At 46.6% G+C, this 25,930-nt stretch overlaps 1 protein-coding gene and 1 long non-coding RNA gene across 13 annotated transcripts; both read right to left on the bottom strand.

Moving 5' to 3' along the window:
• Positions 1-75: 75 nt before the first annotated feature.
• On the bottom strand, positions 76-24,811 carry LOC117866676 (uncharacterized). 12 transcript variants are annotated; one of them, XR_011899064.1, is made up of 7 exons: positions 24,476-24,730; positions 23,279-24,381; positions 23,054-23,146; positions 14,892-15,156; positions 14,733-14,810; positions 14,063-14,480; positions 76-4,237 (listed from the first exon to the last, which is right to left on the bottom strand). It is a non-coding gene; the product is annotated as an uncharacterized lncRNA (long non-coding RNA). The 12 variants fall into 12 exon arrangements; XR_011899061.1 differs by lacking the exon at positions 76-4,237 and having other exon boundaries at positions 14,202-14,480; positions 23,279-23,770; positions 23,875-24,381; positions 24,476-24,785; XR_011899060.1 differs by lacking the exon at positions 76-4,237 and having other exon boundaries at positions 14,202-14,480; positions 23,279-24,169; positions 24,254-24,381; positions 24,476-24,785.
• Positions 8,579-11,221, bottom strand: LOC117834248 (L-type lectin-domain containing receptor kinase IX.1). Its single transcript, XM_072295615.1, is given in 4 exon segments — positions 8,579-9,428; positions 9,431-9,532; positions 9,535-9,689; positions 10,762-11,221. Coding segments are annotated over 4 exon segments (1,383 nt in total). The 3' UTR covers positions 8,579-8,762.
• Positions 24,812-25,930: the final 1,119 nt, after the last annotated feature.

Raw genomic sequence — 25,930 nt, 5'->3', positions numbered from 1 at the left:
GAAGAACAAAATTTTTTGATGAAGAGACTGTCTAAAGCTTCTCTCTTTATTTTTTGGATGCAAATGATGTCACAATTACTCTCAGAAATTTTATCTTTAACTGAGTACCATTTCTTGTCAGAATTAATGCCCCTTACATTCCAGCACAAAATCTTCCAATCTCTTTTGTTATGAGAAGAGTTCATCAAAATGTATAAAAGAAGTTTAACATCCATGGTACTGAATGGACAGCATCAGTACAGAGGTAGAAAAGAAAGACACTCCCAGAGGGACAGAAGTCCATAACAATGAAGCATAACATAAAAGGTTTTTTTCTGACTAACAAAATAAAGCATCTAGTCACCCTTCCAAGTCTACTACTTTTTCGGCTTTTTCTTCTGATCCGCTTTGACATCACCATCTTCATTCTTGTCAGCTTTTTTCTTGGGCAGCTTCCTTCCACCAGTGGGGCTCCAGTCTTCTTCTTCTTCTTATTCAGAGCAGCTACTGAAAGCTTTGAAGATTCAATTTTACAAAAAGTTTCTCCAAGATTGCGAATCACTGACTGTGATAAGAAAGGTGGCTTTACCGAACACCCAATGCAATTTTTATCTTTACATCCAGAACCTTTGAATCCTTTGTTGTGATTAGCAGTCCTTCTGCTTCTTCTAAGGTCTTCATCAGAAAGAGTATTGCCAACAACATCCTGCGTTAACTTATCCACCATGCTGGCCTGCTGAAGCAAAGACTTGGACCAGGGACCAGTGGAAGATGTAACCTTCTTAAGTAGTCCCTAAACAGGCGTAGCAGGAGAACCAGTCTGGGTACTATTGGGGGAGCCTAAAGTAGGCATCCCAGGGCACTGAGAATTATTTGCTGAAATAAAGGGAGTAGCAGAGGAACTGGCAATATGTGATTTATCAGTCCCTTCAAACAAAATATTCTTGCCTTTGCTGTCAACTATTTTATTGGCATACATGGAAGAAGAACAAACAGTTGCTGCGGTATAAGGGCATTTCCTTGGAATGGAGAAGTTCAGGGCTTGATCAGGCTCAAGATACTGCAAAGCTGGAGAGGATAAAAACTTCTTGGCCCACACAAACTTCCCTAGGTTAATCAATTGAGCCATAAAGAAAGATGCCCAAGAAATAGGTACCTCTACCTTGGGTTCATCAGAACCTGAAGAGAAGTGTTTTGCCCACTACCTATAAAATTCAACATTTGGCTGGTTAAAAGTAGGCTAATACAAAGATTCCATTTGAGCAAAAACTGGATCTTGGCTAGGCTGAATAAATTCTACATAGCCCAATTGCATGATATTATTATTTCCTTCTTCCAGTTATATATCCTGATCATGATTAACTCCCATGAGTTCATTTTCATTTATTTCATCTTGCACCATATGAACAGGTTGCCCATCAGCATGAGGGATGAACACTTCAACTTGTACAGGATGCTCCATCCCCTATTGAACTAGAGCAAGATCATTGTCAGAGTTGTCTGAACCCTCAATCACTTGATTATTATCTTCTTCATTGGCTGCTCCATCTATTTCCTCATCTGACTGCACCAGATTTTCAATTCCCCCAGATCATCACCAATGGCCATGTTCAGATCAATATCAAGATTGTCAACAGCTACCCCCTGACCATTACCAACAGGATCATTATTCCCAGGATTAGGTGCAGCCAGTGCCTGAACAATAGGGACATCTGGATCCTCCTGGGCTACTTGAGGACCAATGAAAGGCCCATCTTCTTGTGCTTGTGGCCCATCAGGCCAGAGGCCCCATTGTGGAGCCAGCTCTTGATTAACAGGCTGATTAGCATTGGGGTTAACATTCCCTGCATTTGCTGCATTTCCTGAAGGTTGCCCATAGCCAACGAAATCAAAAAGAGTAGGTTCCACATCATCTGGCGGTTGGCCTTCATCAGCAGGGCCCCCACCTAACATCCGGTATTGTAAAATTTCACACTGAGCAGTCCATGAGTTGCCTTCAAAGTCTTCGCCCTCTGAACAGACTAGAAACCAAGGTATTTCAGAGAGATCAACCACTCTTATTTTAGCAACAACTCTAGCAAGGTTGTTAGGATCCTCTTCCTAAACCAGAAGCCTACCAAACTCAGCAACAACCTTTTCTAAGTCCGTCTTTGTCCAATAATCAATGTTGAATCCCAGAATCATGATCCAGACTTCACAGTTCATTGTTATAAGTCTATTATTCCAACCCTTGTTATGGTCAGAAAAAGAGATTCTATACTGACCATATTCATGAGGCCCCCCTCCAATCAGGAAATCTTTTTCATGAACAAAATGAAATCGAACATAGGCTTGACCATAGGGGCATGGTTGGATAGAGTGAACACCCATTCAACAACGATTCCTCAAAAAGTCATCAAGCAAATCTCTTATGGATTGAAAAGATACCTGTTGCTGTGGAAGGGGCTCAATGGTTGCTATTGCCACATCACTCTGATTTCTTCGTGGACCACCAAGAATAACCCTGGACATTGGCTTGCGGAAGCCCACCAACTGCCGCTGACTACCACGAGGAAGGTTTTAAATGAAGTAGGATCCACAAATCTGTATGCCATGGGAGACAAAGGCGGATTCTCCGGAAATGCCGCTTGCCACAAAGTAGGATCACCTGAGAAAAGCAGATGGCAAATGGGGTGGGAGCAGCAATGCGGATGCGCTTCAGCAGGATGAGGTAGATCGCCGTGACTGGATTCTCGTGGCAAAGAAGAACAAGGCAAATGCGATGACGGTGAGGAAAGCTTGGAAGTTGGAGCGACAACACCGGAGACTGGGGTTGAGGGAGAGAGTTGCCAAAGAACTGTTATTTCGGGAGCAACGGCAGGAGCACCCAGCAGGGACCGACCCAGATGTTGGAAGTTTCCAACTACTGGCAACCTTTTTGTAGTAGGTCCACTCGCCATAGACAGAGGGGATTGAAACCACAAGTGAACATTTGCATTTTCCCAACCGGACTGAGGCACCGAGGTAGTGAATTGCATATCCATGGAGAGGCCTGGGAACCGTGGAGGATATCTGCAAGAGTGAGCCACATGGTCCAATCTAAAACAAAGGCCACATCTTACAGGCCGAGAACATGAGGCCCGAGTATGCTTGTTAGAAAAACACCTAGAACATGATATTCGGCCCATTTGAGAGTTTGGCGCCGCATTCAAATCCAGCGCCAATTTATGAGACAATCTTGCATAATCATTTGCTGGAGAAACCTGCAATGATGGCCCCAAATTAAGCCCCAGATTAATTCCTGAAAAGGGGGAACTTGAGTTTGAAATCCTAGAAGGACCCGTGTTCTTCGCTGAATGATGCGGTTTCTTGATCCAATTCCTGCCCAATCGATTAAACACAGAATTCTGACCTCTATGATTAATTCGTGCATATGAACCATCAGAGGAAGATCTGATTGGGATTAGATTTGATCCATTCAGAGGAGGGTAGCCATTAAAACTCGCTTTCTTAGAAATCACTGTTGTCCAGTCCGAACAAATTCCTTGAGCTGAGGAAAGGACGGATCTTGCAAAATGAATCCCCCGGTCATTACAGAGATGAAATGCCACTTTGAAAATGTCACATTGAAAGATGCCCAATTGATAAACCAGTAACCCAACTTTCCTTGGAAGAGACACAAAACTTGAAAATCCAATCTTCCAATTCAGAAACTTGGAAGAGGTTAGCTGAGCCTCCCAAGACAGATTGCAATAAGAAACTAACATTCTCAACTGACAGCTTTATCTTCGATCTGGTGAAGGTTGCAAGCAGCCAGAAACTCGATCCAGAAGATGGAGTGGTAGAAACTGACGCTCCAAGGAGGGATCGTACCTTTGTTGAGAATTGGAGACCCGGACGAAGGTCCACCATCGAAGTATCCATGGAGGAGCAGCAAAGAGAAGGCCACCCAGAGAGTAGCAGGAGAAGCAGCTGACGCCAAAAGCCGGCGACTTCCAGCAGGCGAGATTTGGACCCCGGAGACCAGAAGGTCACCGGCGGGAGAGCGCCTCCGCGCTCTCTCCAACCCTTAGCTCCTCCATCGCCCTTTCACCCACATGTATGTCATAGCCTTTTGAGTTTTTAAAGGCCTCGGAGTTGACAGAGCAACCTATTAAGGCCCAATGTCCGCTCAGTTCCAAGTCGGTAAAGCAGTGACTCTCGAAGAGGGACCACCAGAGCAGTGATGTAAGGCAAGACATTGGACAGCTGCGGGATGGAAACACTTTGGAGCAACAGCCTGAGAAGGCCAACACAAAAAAAAATAGATCAGGCGTTTTTTCATTAAGAAGAAGAAATAGGTACCCAAATTCAAGTTAGAAGGGACTTGAACCTAAGTTATTAGAGTGCACGACCCCACCTCCCACCCTAACCAATTGAGATAGGCTCACTCTGAGAAGGCCAACACCACTGAGAGTGTCGTGCTCAGATGCCATAACTATAGAGGACTTGGACACAGGATGTTGGAATGCCATGGGAAGAATCGAAGAAACAAGTCGAAATCAACGAAGACACCAGCACCTACAAGAAGAACACCACAGCCACGTGACAAGGCACCTGAGACTGCAGATCGAGGAAGATTGAACCACTTCATAGAGGAAGATGTAAGGTATGCGCCTGAAGTTGTCATTGGAGAGTTTCTCGTCAATGCAACTAAAGCTTGGGTTTTGTTCAATTCTAGAGCAACTCGATCATACATATTCTCAAAGTTTGTTGCAGAGCAATTGATCACTTCCGACAGCACCGAGATGGAAGGCAATTGTCACAATCTCACCTCTTGGGGATATCAGAAGCGCAGAGATCTCCAAGTCAGTGCTGAAGTCAGATGGAATAGAGGTGATACTAGGAATGGATTTGTTAACAAAGCACAAAGGAATTATCTCATTCTCACCAAGACTTGTGCTTTTGGAGCACCCCTGTGAAGGAAACATGCAGTTTGAGCCTCCGAAGTCCAGATATGTACCGATGGTGTACAACCTCACAACACAGACTTTGGTAGATGTACCCGTGGTTTGTTAGTACCCAGATGTATTTCTAGAAGAGTTGACAGGACTGCCATGTAGAGTTTGTGATTAACTTGGTCCTAGGGACCCATCGATAGCCAAGAGGCCATACCGGATGTCAGTTAAAGAAATGGAGCTGAAGAAATAGTTGAAAGGTCTATTGGAAAAGAAGATCATTAGGCCGAGTGCCTCGCTATGGACATCACTAGTTCTATTTTTGAGAATGAAGGATGGATCCTTGAGAATGTATATATTTTTTGTAAAAGTTATATTTTATGCCTTTATTTAGAAAAGTTATTTTGTATTATGAAAATCATTATGTAATTGATATCATTGAAAGAAAATTTATTTTATATAGGTTTTTATGGAAAAATTATGTTCATAATTTTTACATTGTTCTTTTTCTAATAACCTTTGCGTTTGAATGGTATAAAATTTTTTGTGGAAAACGTTTAGACTAGGGGGTTATTGTATATTATGTTTTATAATGGTAGATGTGATTAATTTAGATTAAGGCCAGGGGTGGTTTAGATTATTTTCATAATGTAGAGGGTTTGTAATTTAGATATAGATTTAGGCGATATTACTTTTTTACTGTTTTTATAATAGCAAAGATTGGTAATTTTCTCAGAAACAAAATAAATGTAATGGCTATTATTGTCTATGATGATTGGAGCCTATTGAAATGATGGATGGACATATGTATCTGATTGCCATGAGATTTATAGGATCTATGTTTTTTAGCATATCTTGTCAGAATTAACGCGGATGTTAAAAAAAGAGCCTCCCATCAGTGATAGTATTGGATGAAATATGATATACCGCTAAAATTTTGTCGGACTGTCGCAAAATCTGCTTACAAAACAAGCAAGGCACTACGGGAAAGCATAACGTCGCCGAGTGTAATTACTTCGCCGAGTGCTTTTTTTCGGGCACTCGGCGAAGCACCGTTTTGCCGAGTGTAACATAAAAAACACACGGCAAAAACAAAACACTCGGCGAACGACCGGTTTGCCGAGTGCCACACAAAAAACACTCGGCAAACACCCAACAGGCACTCGGCAAACTTTGACACTCGGCAACATGACGCCCACGTGACTTCCCCGTGCCGCCGGCGGCGCCCCTCCGTGACAGCCGTTAGTGTTTGCCGAGTGTCAATATAGGGCACTCGGCAAAGGCACTAGTTTGCCGAGTGCCATGATGGGACACTCGGCAAACTATAGTCTGTGCCGAGTGTCTTGATGGGACACTCGGCAAACCCTATAGTTTGCCAAGTGCTAGGGGGTACACTCGGCAAAATATAGGGTTTGCCGAGTGTCTTTTCACACACTCGGCAAACATAATTTTTTTTTCCTCTCCTCCACCCTCCAAACTTTTTACACTCCACATGTATGGCATTTGGCACTGCATGGTAGAAGATGGACTATTTTTTGACCTGTTTGCTATATTTAATCAATTAATTTCATTTAGAGTAATTTTTTGATTTAAGTCAAATTTGAACTGCAGGTGGTTGGAATAATGGAATAATATGAGTGAAAAAATCATATTCATGTTAGTGAGTCTAAATTGAGGTCTCACCCAGAAAATGAAAAGAAATTTCGAACATTTTGCTAAGGAAACACGACTACGAACGTGTGGCCAAATGATTGTTTAATTCTCAAAAATACAAACGAAGTTTGAAAATCATGAGATTTTGCAAGATGCTTTGATTTCATATGCAGAGGCCGTGTAAAAAATTGATAAGGTTTCGCCCAAGTTTTGACATATGATGTTTACAATTCGAAGCATCTCCGGAGAGGTTTCAGAGAAGTTCAAAGGATCCGCTAAGATTTAGAGATGAATCGATAAATGTAATTCTCATTGAGTCCAAATTTTTTTTTATAGGCTATAGAGAACATAGATAGGTTCATGTCAAATTTTGGGAAATTTTCAGTTCCGTTTGGTAATTTTTATTCATTAATTGGACGTATATGAATTTAATAGATATAAATTAAATATGAGCTATAAATCCATGAAATAATGGTACAATATTACTTAAAAAATGGAATACGCAATGTTTAGTGAATTGGACTAGGTTTACGCAAAGTTTACGTACTTTTAATTACTAAAAGTGTTGTTGTACATGCAATATAGGTAGGTGTTTGACGAGTGCTACGTAGGGCACTCGGCAAAAGTATGGTTTGCCGAGTGTCACAAATAGGGCACTCGGCAAAGTCACCCCGGGTCCACGTCGCAGTGTCAGTACGAAATTCGGGGAAAAAATACCCTTTGCCGAGTGCCCCGGATCTAGCGCAGTTCCAGATGGAGGCTCTACACGTTCTTTCTCTTCCATTCATCGTTCGTTTGTTGTTATACTTTAGCTTTGCATTATAACATTGCAATGAAATATTGTAGGCCCAGGTGGAAGAATCAAGGAAGGCACAAGAGGAGATTAAGGCGCAGATGGAGGCGCAGATGGAGGAAATGCGGCGGAGGATGGAGGAGGAAAACCGGATTAGGATGGAGCAGATGTTCCAGTACATGCAGAACTTTGCTACGAGCATGGGACAGACTTTGCCTCCGCCACCGCCGATGATGTTCCCTCCGCCTCAGCCACCCACGACTACTCCTGTGAGTCACTTGACACATTGTGCTTAAGATTAAATAGTTTAAATTTGACAACTTTAGATGTTACCTCAGAATGTCCTATCCTATGTGCAGAATCAATCGGCGGCTTCGAATAATGAAGATCAAGATTTGTCGCAGTGGTCTCCTTGGCCTCCACGGAAGTAGACTTGATTGTGAACAATGTGGAAACTAAATTGTGAGAAGAACTTGGATTTGTGGATTATTTCGTGCTTATGTTGAACTATGCCTGTGGTGTTTATGAATTATGCCTGTGGTTGTGAATTATCCATGTGGTTGTTTATTACAAATGCCTGTGATATGTGTATTGTGAATTGAGAGGGGTCCGTTATACGTGGCAAAATATCGAAAAAGGGGCGGTTCTGGTCACTTTGCCGAGTGTTACACTCGGCAAAGAGGGTCCTTTGCCGAGTGCCTTGACCATAGCACTCGGCAAAGGGGCATTTCCCAGGTGTAGGAAAGGTCCTTTGCCGAGTGCTATGGTCAAGGCACTCGGCAAAGGGTGCCGGTTTGCCGAGTGCCCGGGAGCCGGCACACGGCAAACAGAGCCGGCTTTGCCGAGTGCCCGGGTGCCGGCACTCGGCAAAGGGACCGTGTTTGCCGAGTGCCAGGCGCGTGGCACTCGGCAAACTCCCCGTCTTTGCCGAGTGTTGGCACTCGGCAAAGACCAGGTGTTTGCCGAGTGCCTCCCGTTTGGCACTCGGCAAACTCGCCGTTACCCGACGGCGTCAGCCCGCAATTCACCGAGTACATCTGGTCGCCGAGTGTTTTTCGGCCGTCGGCAACATGTTTGCCGAGTGTCCGAGTTTTGACACTCGGCAAACTAGGCTTTGCCGACACAACATTTGCCGTGTGCCCTTTGCCGAGTGTTACACTCGGCAAAGGCTTTGCCGAGTGTTTTCAGGCCTTTGCCGAGTGCCCCAGGCACTCGGCAAAAGTTCTGTCTCCCGTAGTGAGGAATTAATATATATATATATATATATATATATAATCTGGCCAAATTAAATACAAATAGTGCACTAGCACCGCTAGGCACACCTGTGCGTAGCAGATAGAGTTAAGACACGTGCTATACCTTGTAGCAATCGTGCTTTGGTGCATGCGGTCAGGCATTCTGCTGTACTACGAGAAACCTATTCAGGCAGCAAGTGGAGGTACCGGATGGCTGGGATTGGACAGCCAGTTGACGGCGTTTCTGATGTCCGGACGGTCTTTGCGCTCGAGTTGGGCACACAAGAGCCCGACGTGGAGCACCCGTGTCGTCTGGCTCTCGTCGAAGTTGCCCTTGAGCCGTTTGTCGGCCATCTCGAGGACGTTACCCCTGCCGTTCGATTCCCGGACAGCTGCGACGAGTGTGTTTGTGAGGTGACCTCCTGTGCCAGGCACCTCGCCGGGCTTCATGCCGGTGGCGATCTCCAGCAGCAGCACGCCGAAGCTGTACATGTCGGACGCGGTGCTCACTGTATCCCTGCTGATGCATACGGGATCCATGTACACCCTGGTCCCAATCATGGTGGTGCCTCGGAGGGAGCCCTCTCCGGGGTCGACCTGCCAGACGAGACCAAAGTCACCGAGCTTGGCCTCGAACGAGGCGTCCAGCATCACGTTGCTGGGCTTGATGTCCCGGTGCAAGATGCGGTTCTGATAGCCATTATGGAGGTAGTCGATGACAGAACCGACGCCGAGCACGATCTTGTACCTCTCAGGCCACGCCAGCAGCGGCGTCTCCTGCCCATGGAGGTGCGGCTCCTCGAGGCTCCTGTTCCTCACGAGCTCGTATACGAGCAGGAGCTTGTCGTTGCGGCGCCGTCGCACCAGCCGATGAGCCTCACCAGGTTCCGGTGGCTCTGCCTGCCCAAGGTCATGATTTCGGTGACGTAGTCCCTCCTGGTCTGCGGAAGCCTCAGCCCCTGGTCGTCAACTTCTTCACGGCCACCGGCGGCATGCCCGGATCCCGCAATTCTCCTCTGTACACTTCGCCGAAGGAGCCCGCGCCGAGCTTCCTATCCTCGGAGAAGTTGTTGGTGGACTGGGACAGCTCGCTGTACGAAAATTCCTTTGCAACTGGAATGAGATTTAATTCCCGGCGCAGAAATGGGCTTTAACTCATTAACGATAGTACTCGTAAATCATAATAACAGGTACTCCATCCGTCCCAAATTATACATCGTTTTGACTTTTCTAGGTTCATAGGTGATACAAACATAAACAGCTATGAACCTAAAAAAACTATCTAGACGGATACAAACACCTATGATTTGAAACGGAGGTGTAGATACTAGATAGAGAGAGATACCTTGCAACGCTATCTTTATCCCCGGGGCGCAGCGGTGTCTACGCATAATGGTGTAAAACACAGCAGCCACTATTGATGCGGCCAATAATGGACATGCAACTGACAACGATATTATTAACCACAGCGGCATCTTGCTTGAAACTGACACTAGCTCTGTGTATGAACAGCAATACATGACGACGGTAAGGATCTACCTCTCCAGACAATAAGACGAGTAATTAGGTGAAAATCAGATTTTTCTCTGGTACCTTCGTATAACAAAAGACAACTACCTAAGCATAGTTGGTACGATAATAAGCAGTGTTGCTTTTGTCCTAAAGACGAGACAATCAGACACCTGTTTTCGTGCTATCTAGTCTATTTCACAAGCTGCTTCATCTTTAACAACCGCGTAGTGTCAAATATGTTTAGGGCCTGCCTATGGGGGCTTTAGTGAAGATCTGAAACCTCCAGTGTTGTTATGGGGGCAGCCATATGCTGGTCAATATAGTTCTGTAGAAACGAATTAAATTTTTAAAGGAAAACTAATTGTTCCCCACGTACTTCTCTACAGGATTTATTTACGCGGCATCTCAACGGTTGACGCAAGTGGCCCAGGGAATTTTTTTATTGAGCCACATGGGTGGCAGCCTAGTCGACGAATTGAATGTCATTGGTGTGTCGTTTTTTCTTTTCTGTGTTTATTTTATTTGGACGTGTGTATCCTGGTAATGCAGAGATAAGAGTATTTGAATTTCTTTGTATCAACTCAATGTAAGATCTTGAAATTAATACAACTTCCTTTATTGAAAAAATCCCGAGTAATTAACATGTTGGAGGCATAGCAACAAGTCACCTCACCTGTTGAGCTGAAGGACCAAGAGAGAAGCAGGTTCGTCTGAACGACGTCCACCCCGGTCGCTGCCGAGAATCCAACAGCCACCTCCTGCGGCACTCCGGCATCCCTGAAGTCAATTAGGGCTTGGATGCTACGAGTTCTCCCGTCTGCCAGTCGCAAGGTAACCACCATCAGCTTGGAGCCACCGTCATACGTGATGTCTGCTGACATGGTACCGGAGAGGTCCCCCTTTGCCAGGTCCTTGGTATAGCTGCCAGATCTGATGCTGTTCAGGTCGATGCCAACGTGGTCGGCGGCGGCGATGTCCTTGGGGTCCCAGTCTCTGTCCCAGTGCGTGTCGAACTCCACGCCTACGGTGGCGGGCGCCGCCGGTGATGGGTTGCCATTGCTGAAGAGGCCCAGGAACGGGCTGCCCGAGACCGGCGGCAGGCTCGAGGGCAATGGGCCGATGAAGAACGCCATGCCTTCCCCTCGGGCAAGCTGGGTGGTGTTTGGGTTGTTGCTGCTGGTTACACTACGGGAACAGGGAAGATGCCGAATGCCAGGGGCACTCGGCGAAGCCCCAAAAACACTCGGCAAACGACACACGGCAAAAATCTTGACGGCAAACACTGATTCGCCGAGTGTTTTGTGTCGGGCACTCGGCAATTGTGTCGGGCACTCGGCAAAGACTTTGCCGAGTGCCAAAAAACACTCGGCAACCAATTATTGAAAAAAATAAAAAAAAAAGTCATGCTCCGCCACTTGCTCCGCCGCCGCCGCCGCCACCATCCTCTCCTCTTCTCTTCAGGCCCCGGCGCCGGCGGATCCGGTGGAGGGGACGGGCGGGCGGCGGATCCGGGGGCCGGGGGCCGGGCGCCGGGGGGGGGCGGTGGCGGATCCGGGGGCCGGGGGCCGGGCGCCGGGCAGGCGGCGGCGGATCCGGGGGCGCCGTGCGCCGGGCGGCGGGCGGCGGCTGATCCGGGGGCCGGGGGCTGGGCGGGCGGCGGCAGATCCGGGGGCCGGGGGCCGGGCGCCGGGCAGGCGGCGGGGCCGGGGGCGCCGGGCGGCATGCCGGGCAGCGGGCGGCGGCAGGGGGCGACGGGCGGCGCGCCGGGCGGCGGGCGGCGGCGGGGGGCTTCGGGAGGGAGAGAGGAGGGAGTACTGACGGGGGCCGGGAGTAGTGAGGGGGCGGGTGCTTAAGTCCTTGGGCGGCCGGGCATTAAGTCGCCGAGTGTCCTAGGGGTAACACTCGGTGAAGGTTGCTTTGCCGAGTGTCTACACTAGGACACTCGGCAAAGTTATTTTAAAAAAAATTAAAAAATATCTAACAATTTCAAAAAATTTTAAAAAATTTACATGAAATAATATATATTCTCTATTCACTGTACAAAAAGTTTTGTAGTCTAATCAAAACTCGACCGTCATTTTGACTCCAAATCTTATGCAATCCTTCTCAACGTTACTATTTTTCTTCGGAAATACTTCGGTTTGTAAACATCGTACGTGATGAAATGTGCAAAACATTCTCAATTTTTTTCCACAGCCTCCACCTATGATATCATCACATCATGACAAATCTCATGATTTTCAGACTTTGTTTATTTTTTTTTATAATTTAAAAATATCACTACCACACGTTCGTGGTCGTGTTTCCTGAACAAGATGTTCGAAATTTCTTATCATTTCATGGGTCAGGTCTCAAATTGGGCCAAAAAACATGAATATCATTTTTCTACTCATTTTGTTTCATAATTTGAATCACTTGCAGTTCAAATTTGACTTATACCAAAAATTCCCTTGAAATGCAATTAATTAAATAAATATAGCAAATAAATCCAAAAATATACCAAATTTTAACATGGAGTACCACATGTTGTATGTGGGGAGTAGAAAAAATTTCATGGTGAAAAGAGGAAAAAAAATTATTTTTTTGCCGAGTGTCAAAAAAAACACTAGGCAAACCCCCATGTTTGCCGAGTGTTTTTTTGACACTCGGCAAACCCCCCTCTTTGCCGAGTGTTTTTTATTTGACACTCGGCAAAGCCCCGGTTTGCCGAGTGTTTTTTTTTTGCCGAGTGTTTTTGGCTTGGCACTCGGCGAAGAGCTTGTTTGCCGAGTGCTCGAAAAAAAACACTTGGCAAAAAAAATACACTCGGTAATTTTCATGTTTCCCGTAGTGTTATCATGGCGAAGGAGAAGCTAGAGTTGAAGCTGGCTACAGTGTTGCCGTCCCAGAGGCGCACCAGGTGCGAGTAGAAGGCACGACCGGAGCTGTTCGTCTTACCCGGGACCGAAAGGTAGAGCACGTCCCTCCCGCGAGCGGAGCCGTTGACGTACGTGAGGTCTGCTAGGCTGCCTGGGTCTGGGATGGAGAAGTTGTAGCTGAAAGAGAGCGCAGCGGTGCCAAGGGACACGACACAGATGTGAGCTTCGAGGAAGAGGAGAAGCAGATGGGCTCTTGGATAGCCCATGCCCATGGCTGCACAAGGAGAAGAGAGGTATCGCTGCAGGTTGGTTTTTGGTGTGTCATGCGATCGAAGGAGTGTCATAGGTAGTACTTATCGAAACTATTCTAGCTACCAGATCTATAAATGGTTGACCGGACTCCTCGCCTTTCCTTCTCCTCTCTCTTCTGACGCTTCCGACCAAGGCTACTGACCTTTCTTGCTTGCCTTGCCTGGCTAGCTGACTCTTGTGAAGGTGGCAGGTTGCAATTGAACTAGACGATGAAAGGTACGGTGTTATCCTTGGTTAATAAATAAGCTCTTGAGCGAGCGAGCCAGCCAGGGACCGGAAGCCTTGTTTATAGCAGGAGGGAGCAGAGGGCTTCATAAGTTGTTGGAAAACCGAGTCGGGCTTTTGGCCTTTTGCTTTGTTCGGGGTCCCGGGATGCTAGTTCCTGTTGCTTTGACTCGAACTGTAGCGTGACAGGGTCCCGGCTCCCGGGATGCTAATTCTGATTTCTGAGCAAAGCTCGCATGTCCTTTTATCGCACACAAGATAGCATTGTTGCTGCACTACTACAGATATGATTTGTAGGAGGGTCTGGAGGGCCTGGTTCTTTTATGGATGGACTAGAAGTTCCACCAGGACTAGAAAATCCCATAACTTTTGCAACTCTTCTTGATATACACTATGTCTACATATATTGAAGAGAGTTGGAATGCACACGCTGACGGGGGAGTCAGCGAGACTGGCTCTAGGACGTTACATATGAGATGAGCTTAGCTATCTATTCCTGCCTACGTAGTAAAAGTTATGAATCTAAATATGCTAAAATGATCTACAATTTGAAAATCATGGAGTAGTATGGAGTATCACCTAGTTATAGTTGTCTTGTGGTAGAACCTGGATGTCCGAGAGTTTGATTGGGTGTAGGAGTAAGAGCCAAGAGTGGTCATTGTGCTAGCAAGTAAGAGGGGTAGATTTGTAGAGTCTCCATTTGTTTGACATGGATCCAAGGCGAGGAAGCTAAGTCGTTTATTGCGTTTGGGGAGTCATCCCTACATGTGACTGATATTGACCTAGTTAACGAAGTACTTTTCAAAAAAGGTCTGTGGATGTTGCAATGACATACTTTTTCACCACGTAGTCTGCCTCTGTAAATTGATTTCCAGGTGCGGTCCGGATGCTATATGGAAGCAAACTCACTGGCTATCAGTGAAACTAGCTTGCTGCCTGCAACCTTCAACACTCCAGATGCTAAAGCAGCCTCCATTCCACTCATATTTCAAAGCTCCTGGATGAAATTAATTACAAAACAAACAAGTTAATATATCAAGACTTACAAGCCAATACTACTTCAGAGCTCATGTAGCATCTACTCAGGAACCAAATAACAGATGGAAAAACTGATGAAAATAACTTGTGCTGCCTGGAGATTTTATTTATTATTTCGCATTTAATCGAAGTAAATATAATAATGAGCATCGGGGCATATATGTTGGGATATACAGCGAAACAAATCTACTGGTGGCAAGATGGTGCTTACGGAAAACAGAAGATGAATTGACAATTTGGCACGTGCCCAGAAGGCCAGAGAAGCAGCAGCAACAGGACGATACATATCCTGATAACCAGCTGAGATGGAATCAGCTTCTTTTACCTATTACTAAACTGTGTGGCGCCGGATCAGAGTTGAAAGAAGTACCTTGAATCCCAGCTAGGATCCTCCTTTCTCCAACTCCCTGCCCCCAAACACAGCACTTTCTTTCTCTGGAATAGTGAGAAACATATGACTAGCTTGGTGTCCACTGCTTCCCGATCAGGTATTCTTGCTAAACACCACAAACGCGAAGGAGATATTTTTTTCTTTGGAATATATAGAGAGAAAGGGACTTTGTAACGACAGGGTGCACACTGAACCTTCCTTCCCATCTTCCAATGAAAATTCAAACCATTGTCATCCGAAGGAGCTAAAACAAGGTCCCACACATTAGAAAGCAGAACAGCTTGCAAAAACTGGCTGGCGATGGGGCGAATTAGATCTCAGTATTTTACCAAAATGCAATAATAATGCAGATATTTTATTTCTTCGGTGACAGCAAAATAATAAAGACGCAGCGGCTGTTGGAGGATGCTGACAACAAAAATGGAAAAAGGTGGTGTGATGAAACTTTCCTGACAGGCAAAACCCAAAAACTGGTGAGGAGAAGAACCCAAACTTGGTCCCACACGTTAAAATGCGGTTGCCGACGTGCAAACTGGATGGCAACAGGGGAGCACAGATTTTTGGCTCTTCTGTCCCTCCTCCACGTACGCCACCAGCTCCTCCCCTGCGGCAGGTGGCAGCGACGGCAAGCAAGTGGAGGCGGGGGCGTGTAGGGGACGGCAAGCGTATGGCGGCGCACAGGTCACTGCCATGGCGGCAGGGAGCAGCGCGACGGCGAGCTGGTAGGCTGCGGCGCACTGGGGTGGTCTGCGGCGCACTGGGGTGGTGACCGCGAGCAGGCGGCGCTTTGCGGGGAGCCAAGCGAGGGGCGCCGTGCAGGCCGTATGGGCCGCATCGTTCTCAGGTCGTCCCGATAACCTCCCGTGCTTGGACCCTCAACTCAGCCCGTGGACGCCCGGCCTGGCCTGGCTCTACCACCATGTAATGCCTGGCCCAGTAACGCCGAGCTGTGGGGCCCGTTTGGCCATCCATAGTCCAGACGGATGCAAACTTGCTCTGGTGGTTTACAGGGCGAGAGGCCACGTCGGCGGTGGTTCACGCGGTCTCCTGTGTGACCAGGAAAGACAAGAAAATGAATGGAGAGTAGTCAGCTATCTCTTATATTATTGGGGGTTTTTTTTCAATTGATTGGCAGAGGACACTGAGGTACGGCAAATGGTTGTTACGAGAATGTTACTTTTTACCCTAAGCAAAGCACTAAGTTTATCGGTGTGAGGATAAAACCACCATCTCCTCCTACTAGTACACAACACATACGAATAAAAAGAAACATGGACCTTAGAGCATCTAGAAAAATTAGTAAGAAATGGAAGAAAAATCGGTAAAAAGTTACAATGTCAGGTGTGGATGCTGCCGTGTTCTTCGTGTATCCCTCGTGGGAGACAAGGCGGTGGGCCCTCAGTCCCCCTAATCATATATACAAACATCAGTAAAATGGGAGATAAGGTGCCAATCGGACCCCACTCCTTGCTTGCAACGTCTAGCCAAATCAGGGCAACCCTTAATATCCAATTCTTTTAGATCTGTAAGGCTTTGTATGGATTGGGGCAGGCATTGAAGGGCAGGGCAATTTTCGAGCCAAAGCTGACGAAGTGCAGAGAGTTGCCCAAGGGACTCAGGCAGCACAGACAAGTTGATCTGTTGAAGGGAGGTGAGGTCCTGAACTACGGCAGGAAGCTGTCCACTATTAAGTTGCAGGATTCCGTGAGACGTAAGGTGATCTATGGATTGAGATTTGAGGGATGCTGTCCAGCATTGGGGTCCCAATGACACCTAGATCCTGTAAAGAGTGCAGTTGCCCGAGCCACTCAGGCAACATGTGAAGGGTGTGGGACATCGTAGAGCACCCGGCGTCCTCCTCCTCCTCGCCATCCCCGCCAACTGTTAGGAAACTAGACAGTACTAATTTAATCCAGAAAAATAGTACCAAGATGGTGACATCAAATATGCGCAAGTGTTTGGGTGATCTAAGCTTCAGGAACATATAGACAGTACTAATCAGTACTGAAATTAGAAGATGAAGTGTAACAGAAGCATACCCAGCACCATTCATAGCTTCTGTTGATGCAGTTGTTCCTCTCGATGCAGCAGATGTCGTCCAATGAGCAGTCGCGTCTCTTCTAGACACTCCCCAAAAACTTGAGGGCCACCGTTCCGAAGGCCTGCTCTCCCTACTCCTGTGCTTGCAGAAACAGGGACAGGAAAACTTGATGTGGCAGCGAACTCAAATTCTCTCAGTTCTGAATGTTGAAAGAGTTCTCCTCTTATTCTCACAGGCAGAATCTGAACTGAGGAGTCACGAAGTAACCCCCGCAGACACTAGCTCTGAACTAAGGAAACTCCTCTCCCTTAGAAGCCACTGGAATTAATTGCCTTGAGTGACAAAACTCCGCTTCGCATGCATGCATGCAGGCAAGGCATGGCACGGCACGGCTCGGCTCAGCGGCGGCGGCGGCGCGCGCATGGCACGCCTTCACCCTTTTCTCCACTTTTCAATATAAGCAAATATATTTCATGTATATAAGTCAAGTCAACATTCTGTCAAATTCCCATATGGTACTAAACCAGATATTACATACAATATCTATATGGGCCTTAGAATTATTTGATTTAATTAGATAAAATATTGGGCTTGGCCCACACTAAATCCGACAATCCCCACCAAATTCTAAGGCACGTGTTAAATAATCTTAAATTCATAGTTCTTTGATATACAAGGGCTTTGATGGAGACTGTTAAGTTGAACATCTATCTAGGACAAGAGTTACATTCATTCGCAACTGAACAATGGATTATGCCTTGAATTGACAGTTTTCTTTGATATACAAGGGCTTTGATGGAGACTGTTAAGTTGAACATCTATCTAGGACAAGAGTTACATTCATTCGCAACTGAACAATGGATTATGCCTTGAATTGACAGTTTTGTGTGAAGTGAGTTTTACCCAAGTTCTTTTCTGGTACTAGGCTGCTGCAAGCATCCCCTCTGGTTAAAGCATATAAGTCACACTTCGAGGTCTTTCATGAGTATCTAGAGATTACCCAGATCTCATAAACTGTGACTAGCAATCGAACTCATATAGGTGTGTTCCTTCTAAGATATTCTGTATATAGGTGTGTTCCTTCTAAGATATTCTGTAGGACAATATCTCTGCTTAAACAAGCCACTCGGATCACACTAAGGTATATACCAGTATAGGAGAAACGTGCATCTCAAACGATTTGGACATTTATTGTAAGGGGTTTTCTCCATCTCAGTCAACCACTAGTATGTAGGAAAGGTTACCACCAAGGTATGACTTCAAGTGGGTCTCAAGCCCATTTCCCTAGATGCACATTCTATCACATTACGTGATAGACCCTTAGTGAACTAATCTGCCAGATTCTTAGATGTATGGACATAGTCCAATGCTATTACTCCGGAGTTTCTCAGTTTTTTGATAGATTTCAACCGTCTTTTCACATGCATAGTTGACTTCATGTTATCCATAGAACTATTTACCTTGATTATCACTATCTGATTATCACAGTTCATAGAAATAGCCAGTATCAATTTTTCAACTACCGGTAAATTCATAATGAGTTCACGAAGCCACTCAGCTTCAACTATGGTGGTATCTAACGCTGTGAGTTCTGCTTCCATTGTTGACCTTGTTAAAATGATCTGCTTGCAAGACTTTCATGAAATAGCGCCACTTGCAAGTGAGAACACATATCCACTTGTGGCGTAAATCTCATCAGCATCAGATATCCAGTTTACATCACTATAACCCTCTAGTACCCTCGGGTAACCAGTGTAGTATATGCCATAGCTCATAGTCCCTTTTAGATAGCGCAATATTCTCTCAAGAGCATGCCAGTGATCATCTCCCGTATTTGAAACAAACCGGCTGAGTTTGCTCATAGCAAATGAGATGTCAGGTCTTGTTGCACTAGCCAAATATAAAAGAGAGCCAATAATTTGAGAATATCTCAATTGATCTCATGCTATTTTTTGATTTTTCCTTAATAGCACGCTCGGATCGTCAGGAGTTTGAGCAGATGTGCAATCACTATATCCAAAGTGATTCAACATCTTTTCCACATAGTGGGATTGCATAAGAGTAACCCCACCATTTCCTTCTCTCAGTAGCTTTATGTTAAGAATAACATCAGTTTTTTCCATATCTTTCATTTCAATGTTATTAGACAAAAAGTCTTTAACTTCCTTGATCACATTGACATTATTTCCAAAGATTAGTATATCATCCACATATAAGCACAAGATCACACCTTCTCCCCCACCATAACAATAATAAACACATTTATCAGCTTCATTCACAATAAAGCTAGCTGATGTCAAAGTTTTATTGAACTTTTCATGCGCTTAGGCGCTTGCTTTAGGCCATACAGAGATTTCAACAACTTACACACCTTAGCCTCTTGACCATTTTTTACAAAACCATCAGGCTGATCCATATAGATCTCTTCCTCAACTCTCCATTAAAGAAAGATGTCTTAACGTCCATCTGATGAACGAGAAGACCGTGTGAGGCAGCCAAGGAAAGTAACACTCGTATGGTCGTTAAACGGGCAACTGGTGAATAAGTGTCAAAATAATCTTTGCCTTCTTTCTAGGTATAACCCTTGGTCACAAGCCTTGCCTTGTACTTCTCAATAGTACCATCAGGCCTAAGATTTTTCTTGAACACCCATTTACATCCTACAGGTTTGCACCCGAAAATACGATCAACAACCTCCCAAGTTCCATTAGACATAATGGAATCCATCTCACTCCATACCGCTTCCTTCTAATAGTCATCGTCAGGAGAGGAATATGCCTCTTTTATGGTCTTTGGACTGTCATCCACAAGGTACATAATGAAATCATCACCAAAAGACTGCAACTTTGCAGTCTTTTGTCTCTTGCTTCTCCTAGGAGCTTCATTGTTGTCCTCCTCTGGATTTTCCACATGGGCTTCAGCAACAGCGTGTATTACTGGTTCATGTATTTCAGGCAATAAAAGACTATGTTCACTGATATGAAGAATACAAAATCAAACCACATGCTGCATACTGCATAAAAAATCACGTTAGCTACCTGGTAAGCTTCATGATTAGCAACAATCCTCCTGATAATAGTACTTGTAATGATATCCAAAGGACTCTCTAGCCTACTCTAAATGCCCATAGCTATTGGAACAGCATATGGATTTGAATCATCCTGATAAATGAGTGAACAACGATGAATTATCAATGTTGTATCATTTTTATGTTCAAAAGAGAAATGATACACATTAATAAAAAGTAAAACTTAATTACCTCCATAAAGTCCATGTTCTCAACAATTGTTCCATGAACAACTAATGAAATATTGAATGTGGTAATCTACACATGGAAAAAGGAAGTTGGATCCTCCCTCTCCCCAAGCCGAGGCGGGCGGCGCGGGGAGCCGAGGATGCCAGCGACGGGGGGAGGGGGGTAGGCCGAGGACACCAGCGACGGGGGGTGGGTCGTGGTCGCCAGCGACGGGGGGCGGCGCGGGGATCCGGGGCGACGGGGTCGGGCGGCGACGAGGCGAGGACCCGGGGTGACGGGGTCGGGCGGCGACGAGGCGAGGAGGAGGCGAAGAGGGGGTGCCGCGGCGGGATGGCGACGCTGCTTTAGCTGGGCATCCAGGTCTTCTAGTGGTTGCCCTTGGACTCCTGAAGCTCCGCAACCTCTAGTAACGCGTGCCGTCGCCGCATCAGGGAGGAGGAGGAAAGCTTGGTGGAGATGGAGCCGTCGGGGGAGATGGCGAGGGAGCATGCAGCGAGGGAGAGCGGCGCGTCGAGCGAGTGAGGGGCACGGGTCCGCGCACGGATAGGTGGATCTGGGGGCGGCGGCTAAGTTGGGGCGTGGGCGATGCGGAGAGGGAGCGAGCGGAGGGACGGGAGGGAGAGAGACGGAGGGAAGGAGAAGCTTTTTTGCCTTAACCCCGTCCCTTCCCTTCTTTTTCCAACCGAGCCCCTCCTATACTCAGAATTGGACTGCGGGTTGATTACTAAAAACTTGAGGGACTTTTTTGCAAACTTAGGGCGACGTACGAAAATCCTAGCCGAGACGTTGCTTGCTTTAATAATAGGTATAGATATAGATTTATGCCCACAAAATCTGAGAATGCCACTCAGAAATAAGAAATCTGAGAATGCTACCTTACCACAGTTATTCTCCTGTATCCTACCTTCTTTCTCCATTGCCGGTTCCTGCATGTTCCTGCTGCTGTGCCTAGAGAAATAGCACCACCACATGTTATTGTGTGACACACTATCTGGCTGCAGTGATGGGACAACAGGTTCTCTGGCTTCCACTGCTTCGTGTTGGTGTGTTGCCATTAATAAGAACTCAAGCAAAAGCTTGAGAAGATCACAGATTAGGACCTAATCAATGATCAATTTATGGCCAACACTACCTACATGATCAAAAATTTAGTGTAGTGCAGTGGTAGAGCTGCCGGTTGTGATGCTCCCAGCCCGGGTTCAAACCCGGAAGTCTGCACATTGAAAAAAAGGTCCCTCGCTATGCAAACTACAATCCTGTTTGGCAGAGCTCCAGCTCTGAAAAAACAGCTCCAGATCCATAGATCCATCTAGCTTCACCATAGAGCTGCTCCACCGTGGATCTAAGATCTCAAAAAGCATTTGGTATAGCTCCACTCTTATCTTTGTCTCACTGGCAATTTGGACCCATGCATCAGAATAAAAAAACGTCTCCTTCCTCGTCGCCGCGAGTGTGACCTCGCGCACTGGCGTTGGCTCACGGAGTAGCAGAGCTCGAGCGCAGGCATGCCGCAGAGCTCCGGGATCTCGTGGTAGCTGAAGCCAAAGCCCAGATCCACGCAACCCTTCAGCTCCTCCAGGTCATCGACGGTCAGGCTCCACGCCCTCTCCACGCCGCCACTGCCTTCCCTGCCAAGCGTCGCCGCGCTGGCGGACCCACCGCCCTCCTCCTCGCCTGCGGCCACCACCACGGGCCACGACACCCACCGGGGCCACCACGACGCCTCCCGCAGAAGATCTCCGGTGGGCGGGGCGGCGCTCCGGCGGCAAGGGCGGGCAAGGGCAAGCAGGGGTGGGCGGGGCGAGCAGAGGCGAGCAGGGGCGGCGCTCCGGCAGCAGGGGCAGACGGGGCTCCGGCGGGCGGAGCGAGCGGGGCGAGCAGAGGCGAGCAGGGGTGGCGCTCCGGCGGCAGGCGCGACGGGGCTCTGGTGGGCGGAGCGAGCGGGGCGGGCGGGGCAAGTAGGGGCGGCGCTCCGACGGTAGGGGTGGGCAGGGACGAGCAGGGGCTCCGGCGGGGACGAGCAGGGGCTCTGGCGGGCAGGGGCGAGCAAGGGCGGGCGACGCTCCGGCGTGCAGGGGCAAACGGCGGCGTAGCAGAGGAAGAGAAGGACGACAGCGTTTTGCACGGAGAAGAAGAAAAAGAAATAGAACGAACCGGTCATTTTCCACTAATGAGTGGCAGTGGTGGGTAATTTTCTCCAACTCCACCAAATTTAATTTCGTGGAGCACCCCCTGAGGAGCTCCACCAAATCCATGGATCTGGGGGTAGATCCACCATTTTCGTGGAGCGGATCTGCGATGGAGTTGCTAGAGCTAAAACCGTTTGGCTGGAAATATTAGGAGCGGAGCTGTTTTTTAAGATCTGAAGCTGCATGGAGCTCTGCCAAACAGCCTACCTTCAGCTGCAAGCGCAGGAAACGCAGCCTGGGTGGGCAGCCTTCGGGACTTTTTCTAGACCCAGTAGTGGTTTAGATTCTTCTTAAATCAAAGCCGTGGGGGTGGCCTTTCCCCTGGGGTCTAGTTTTTTTTTTATCATCTAAAATTTAGGTTGGTCGCCAGCGAGTACATCAGGAGAGCAGTGCGGTGAAGGCTTATGCGTGTCGTAACACCACAAAGGAAACTTTCTCAATCAAGAAAAGTTCAGTATTTGCCATAGAACTGGAGGTAGACATTCAAAATGTAACTAATTAAATTGAATGTAATTCAGAATTTCAATAGCACCGTGAACAGTGAATAACACAGCAATCTCGTGCCAAGTTATTGAACAGATGGGTAGATTCAAACGGCATTAACCCTTAAAATTGGGCTTAAAAGAAACAGAGGTTTGATAAGGTTGCTAAATACCTCTCCAGAAGGCTAGAGCAGCAGCCACAGTAGTATGGCACTTGTGCTGATCTATTCAACAGGTCGAAACTTGATCTGTATGTGTGGCGCTCACTGATGAGAAGAAAATCAGGAGAAAGCAGGGGGTGGTTACTGAAGAAGCAAGCAGGAACAGATGTAATTAACCGGCCCCTTTCATCACCTATTAATTAGACAGTGTCTTGGATCAGAGTTCAGAGCAAGTACCTCGAATCCCAGTTTGGATCAGCTTTTCTCCCACTCCATGCCTGAAACTCTAATTCTGGGGTTCAGGATGCAGAACTCAAAAGGTGTATGCTGCAGCTTAGCTAGATTGCAGGGAGGTCACTCCATCCTTTGGTAGCTCCAGTACAGTTGTTCCCTGTCATGCTTAACACTACCAAACTCTACGGCAGACAATTTTATTCTGGAATAATGGGGAGAAAGAGACATGTAACAGCGCATGGAGAGCAAGTCAAGTCAATGGACGAAAAAGGGCCGAAAGTTCCTACAAAGAAAACTCAAACCACTACCATCAGACGGAGCAACAAGTTGCCCCCACGCGTTAGAAAGCAAACCAAATCCAATGGAATTTTGCAAACGGGATTGCCATGGCCCATAGGGAAAGATACATTTTACCAAGTGGTCCAAACGCGTGAGACCGAGGCATGTGCACATGTTAGCTATTCGCATCACTGTCCGAATACTAAAATCAGGTCACTATATGCACAAAAAAGAAAATAAAGCAGAGGAAACAGTTTAACAGGTTATAGAAAATGGTGAAGCAAACTGTCCGGAATGGCAGTTGTGCGAAGAACCATTACCTCCGTGTGTTTGACACCTATATACGAGGATGGTTGACAGTGTTGCTGAGCTCCTCCGGGCTCTCCCGTCCGCCGGCGTTGCTGCATGATGCGCAGGACGGACATGGGTTCCCATTACAGAGTCCACGCCACCGGCGGGAGTGCTAACGCCCAGGTCCCGGCCGCCTCGCCGCTGGCAGTAAGGACAGTGCGTGCTGGAGCAGCGAGCCCTGGAGTAACCACGCCGCCTTCGGCAGAAGTTTAGACTCGCTTGTCTGTCTTGGGCATTTCGTCGAGCAGGCTGCGGGCGATTATGCTGCCTTCGGGCGTGGAGAGAGGAGTCCTATGACAAATTAGACCAGAGAAAGATAGCGCAGAAGGAATGTTCTAGGTGCTTCACCTGACACCAGGGCGCTCCACATGTCGGTTTCGCCGACGCCGGGAATAGAAGGTCCACCGGTAGACCGTAGAGGCGTAGACCACCGCCAGACGGCTTGAGAAGACGAGGCGAGCGTCTGCATTCTGCATCTTCAACAACGGACAAGGGTAAGCTACGCAAATGCACATATAATATAATCAGTAGCTTAGTATTGATTATAAATAATCCAGCGATAACATTTACCTACAGAAGACGCCCTCCAAGCTATAGCTACAGCTAGCGATGGGGCTCAAGCAAACATGAACTTTGATAAACTAATTACATTATCCTTTATGGTATCCAACGAGTTTAGATTTTTATCCTAATACCGCAAACTCTCTGCCACCACTTACTTCGACTTCACACGCTCAAAGGATAAGGTATTGCCACTGGGTACTCATTATCCACAACCATGACCGTATCTGTTTGGGAGGGTATGGATTACCCATTCAAATATGGGTTGGGGTAAGGTATCGCCAGGTAGGAGTAAAATACCCATTTCATCTCTTTCCAAGAATAATAATAAAAAAACAGCGACCAATGCCTTCTCATCTCTTTCCTCTTGGCGGATAAAATGCTGTCACTCAATTGGATCGATAAACCCAAACAAACCATACAAGTTTGAAGAAACTGGCCTGCGAACTGGCTGGTTTTAATCGAAACCAGACGGTTTTTGCTAGTCCATTTTTACTTGGTGGGTTCCATGTCTAACCTTATCTATTTGGGTTCTATCTTCCAGCACCGTTTTCATCCGCAATTCCGCATGGGCTGCTACTGTGTTTATGTGTCATCTTGTGGGGCCATAGGGCCACGTGATCTGATGACTACCAGCAGCGGCAGAGGGGCCATTTGTTGGTTTGGGAGCTCAAGTAATTTCAGCAAGAAAGACGTAGGTACACAAAGGGAAGGTGAAACTTCCCAGTCGAAAATCCTGCCACTCCCATTTGTTAGTGCCAAATGCGAATAGGAAACAGAGCAGGAAAGAAAGCTAGGCTGGATGGGAAACCAACCAAATCGAACTGTCCTGGTCCTGGAAGACAAATTGTAAAACCATGACCACTTTACTAGATGGATTGATTTACTGCGTGCGGTTATATGTCCCTAGAGGGGATAAATCCACGCTTGTCACCTTCTATTTAGCGGCACCCGCGTCCATCAGCCTGCGCGCTTCGTTATCATTTGCATGCATGCATGTTGGACGGGATGTTGGACGGGGATGGGCTGACCACTATTGGGCCGTGGTGCATGTATGCATGTCGGACTGTTTTGCCACTTTTTTAATCAACATGCATGCAACAGATGAAGAAATTGGTGACATCATCCATATGCAAAGAAATTTTGAAAAAAAAATCAAGAGACCTTGAATCGTATATCCAAATTAAATTTGGATTACATTAGTGGATCTTCGAAACAAGATCCCATGATTATGTTTCGAAAATAATTTCATTTTTTTAATGCGAATTATTAATTTCGACTCCCGAGAACAAATAATTGAATGTTACGAACACATAATTATTTTCTACAAATAAATAATTAAACATCACGAAGAAAATAATAATGCACTAAGAACAAAAATAGTTAAAATCACCAATAATATTTTGTACAGTACACCGGTATCAAAATTATATTTCAATTACACCATTCAGTTTGTTATAATAA

The sequence above is a fragment of the Setaria viridis genome, chromosome 8 (assembly GCF_005286985.2).
Source record: "Setaria viridis chromosome 8, Setaria_viridis_v4.0, whole genome shotgun sequence".
Lineage (NCBI taxonomy): Eukaryota > Viridiplantae > Streptophyta > Magnoliopsida > Poales > Poaceae > Setaria > Setaria viridis.
Note: the sequence above shows the minus strand (reverse complement) of the source record. Positions and strands in the feature narration are given on the sequence as shown.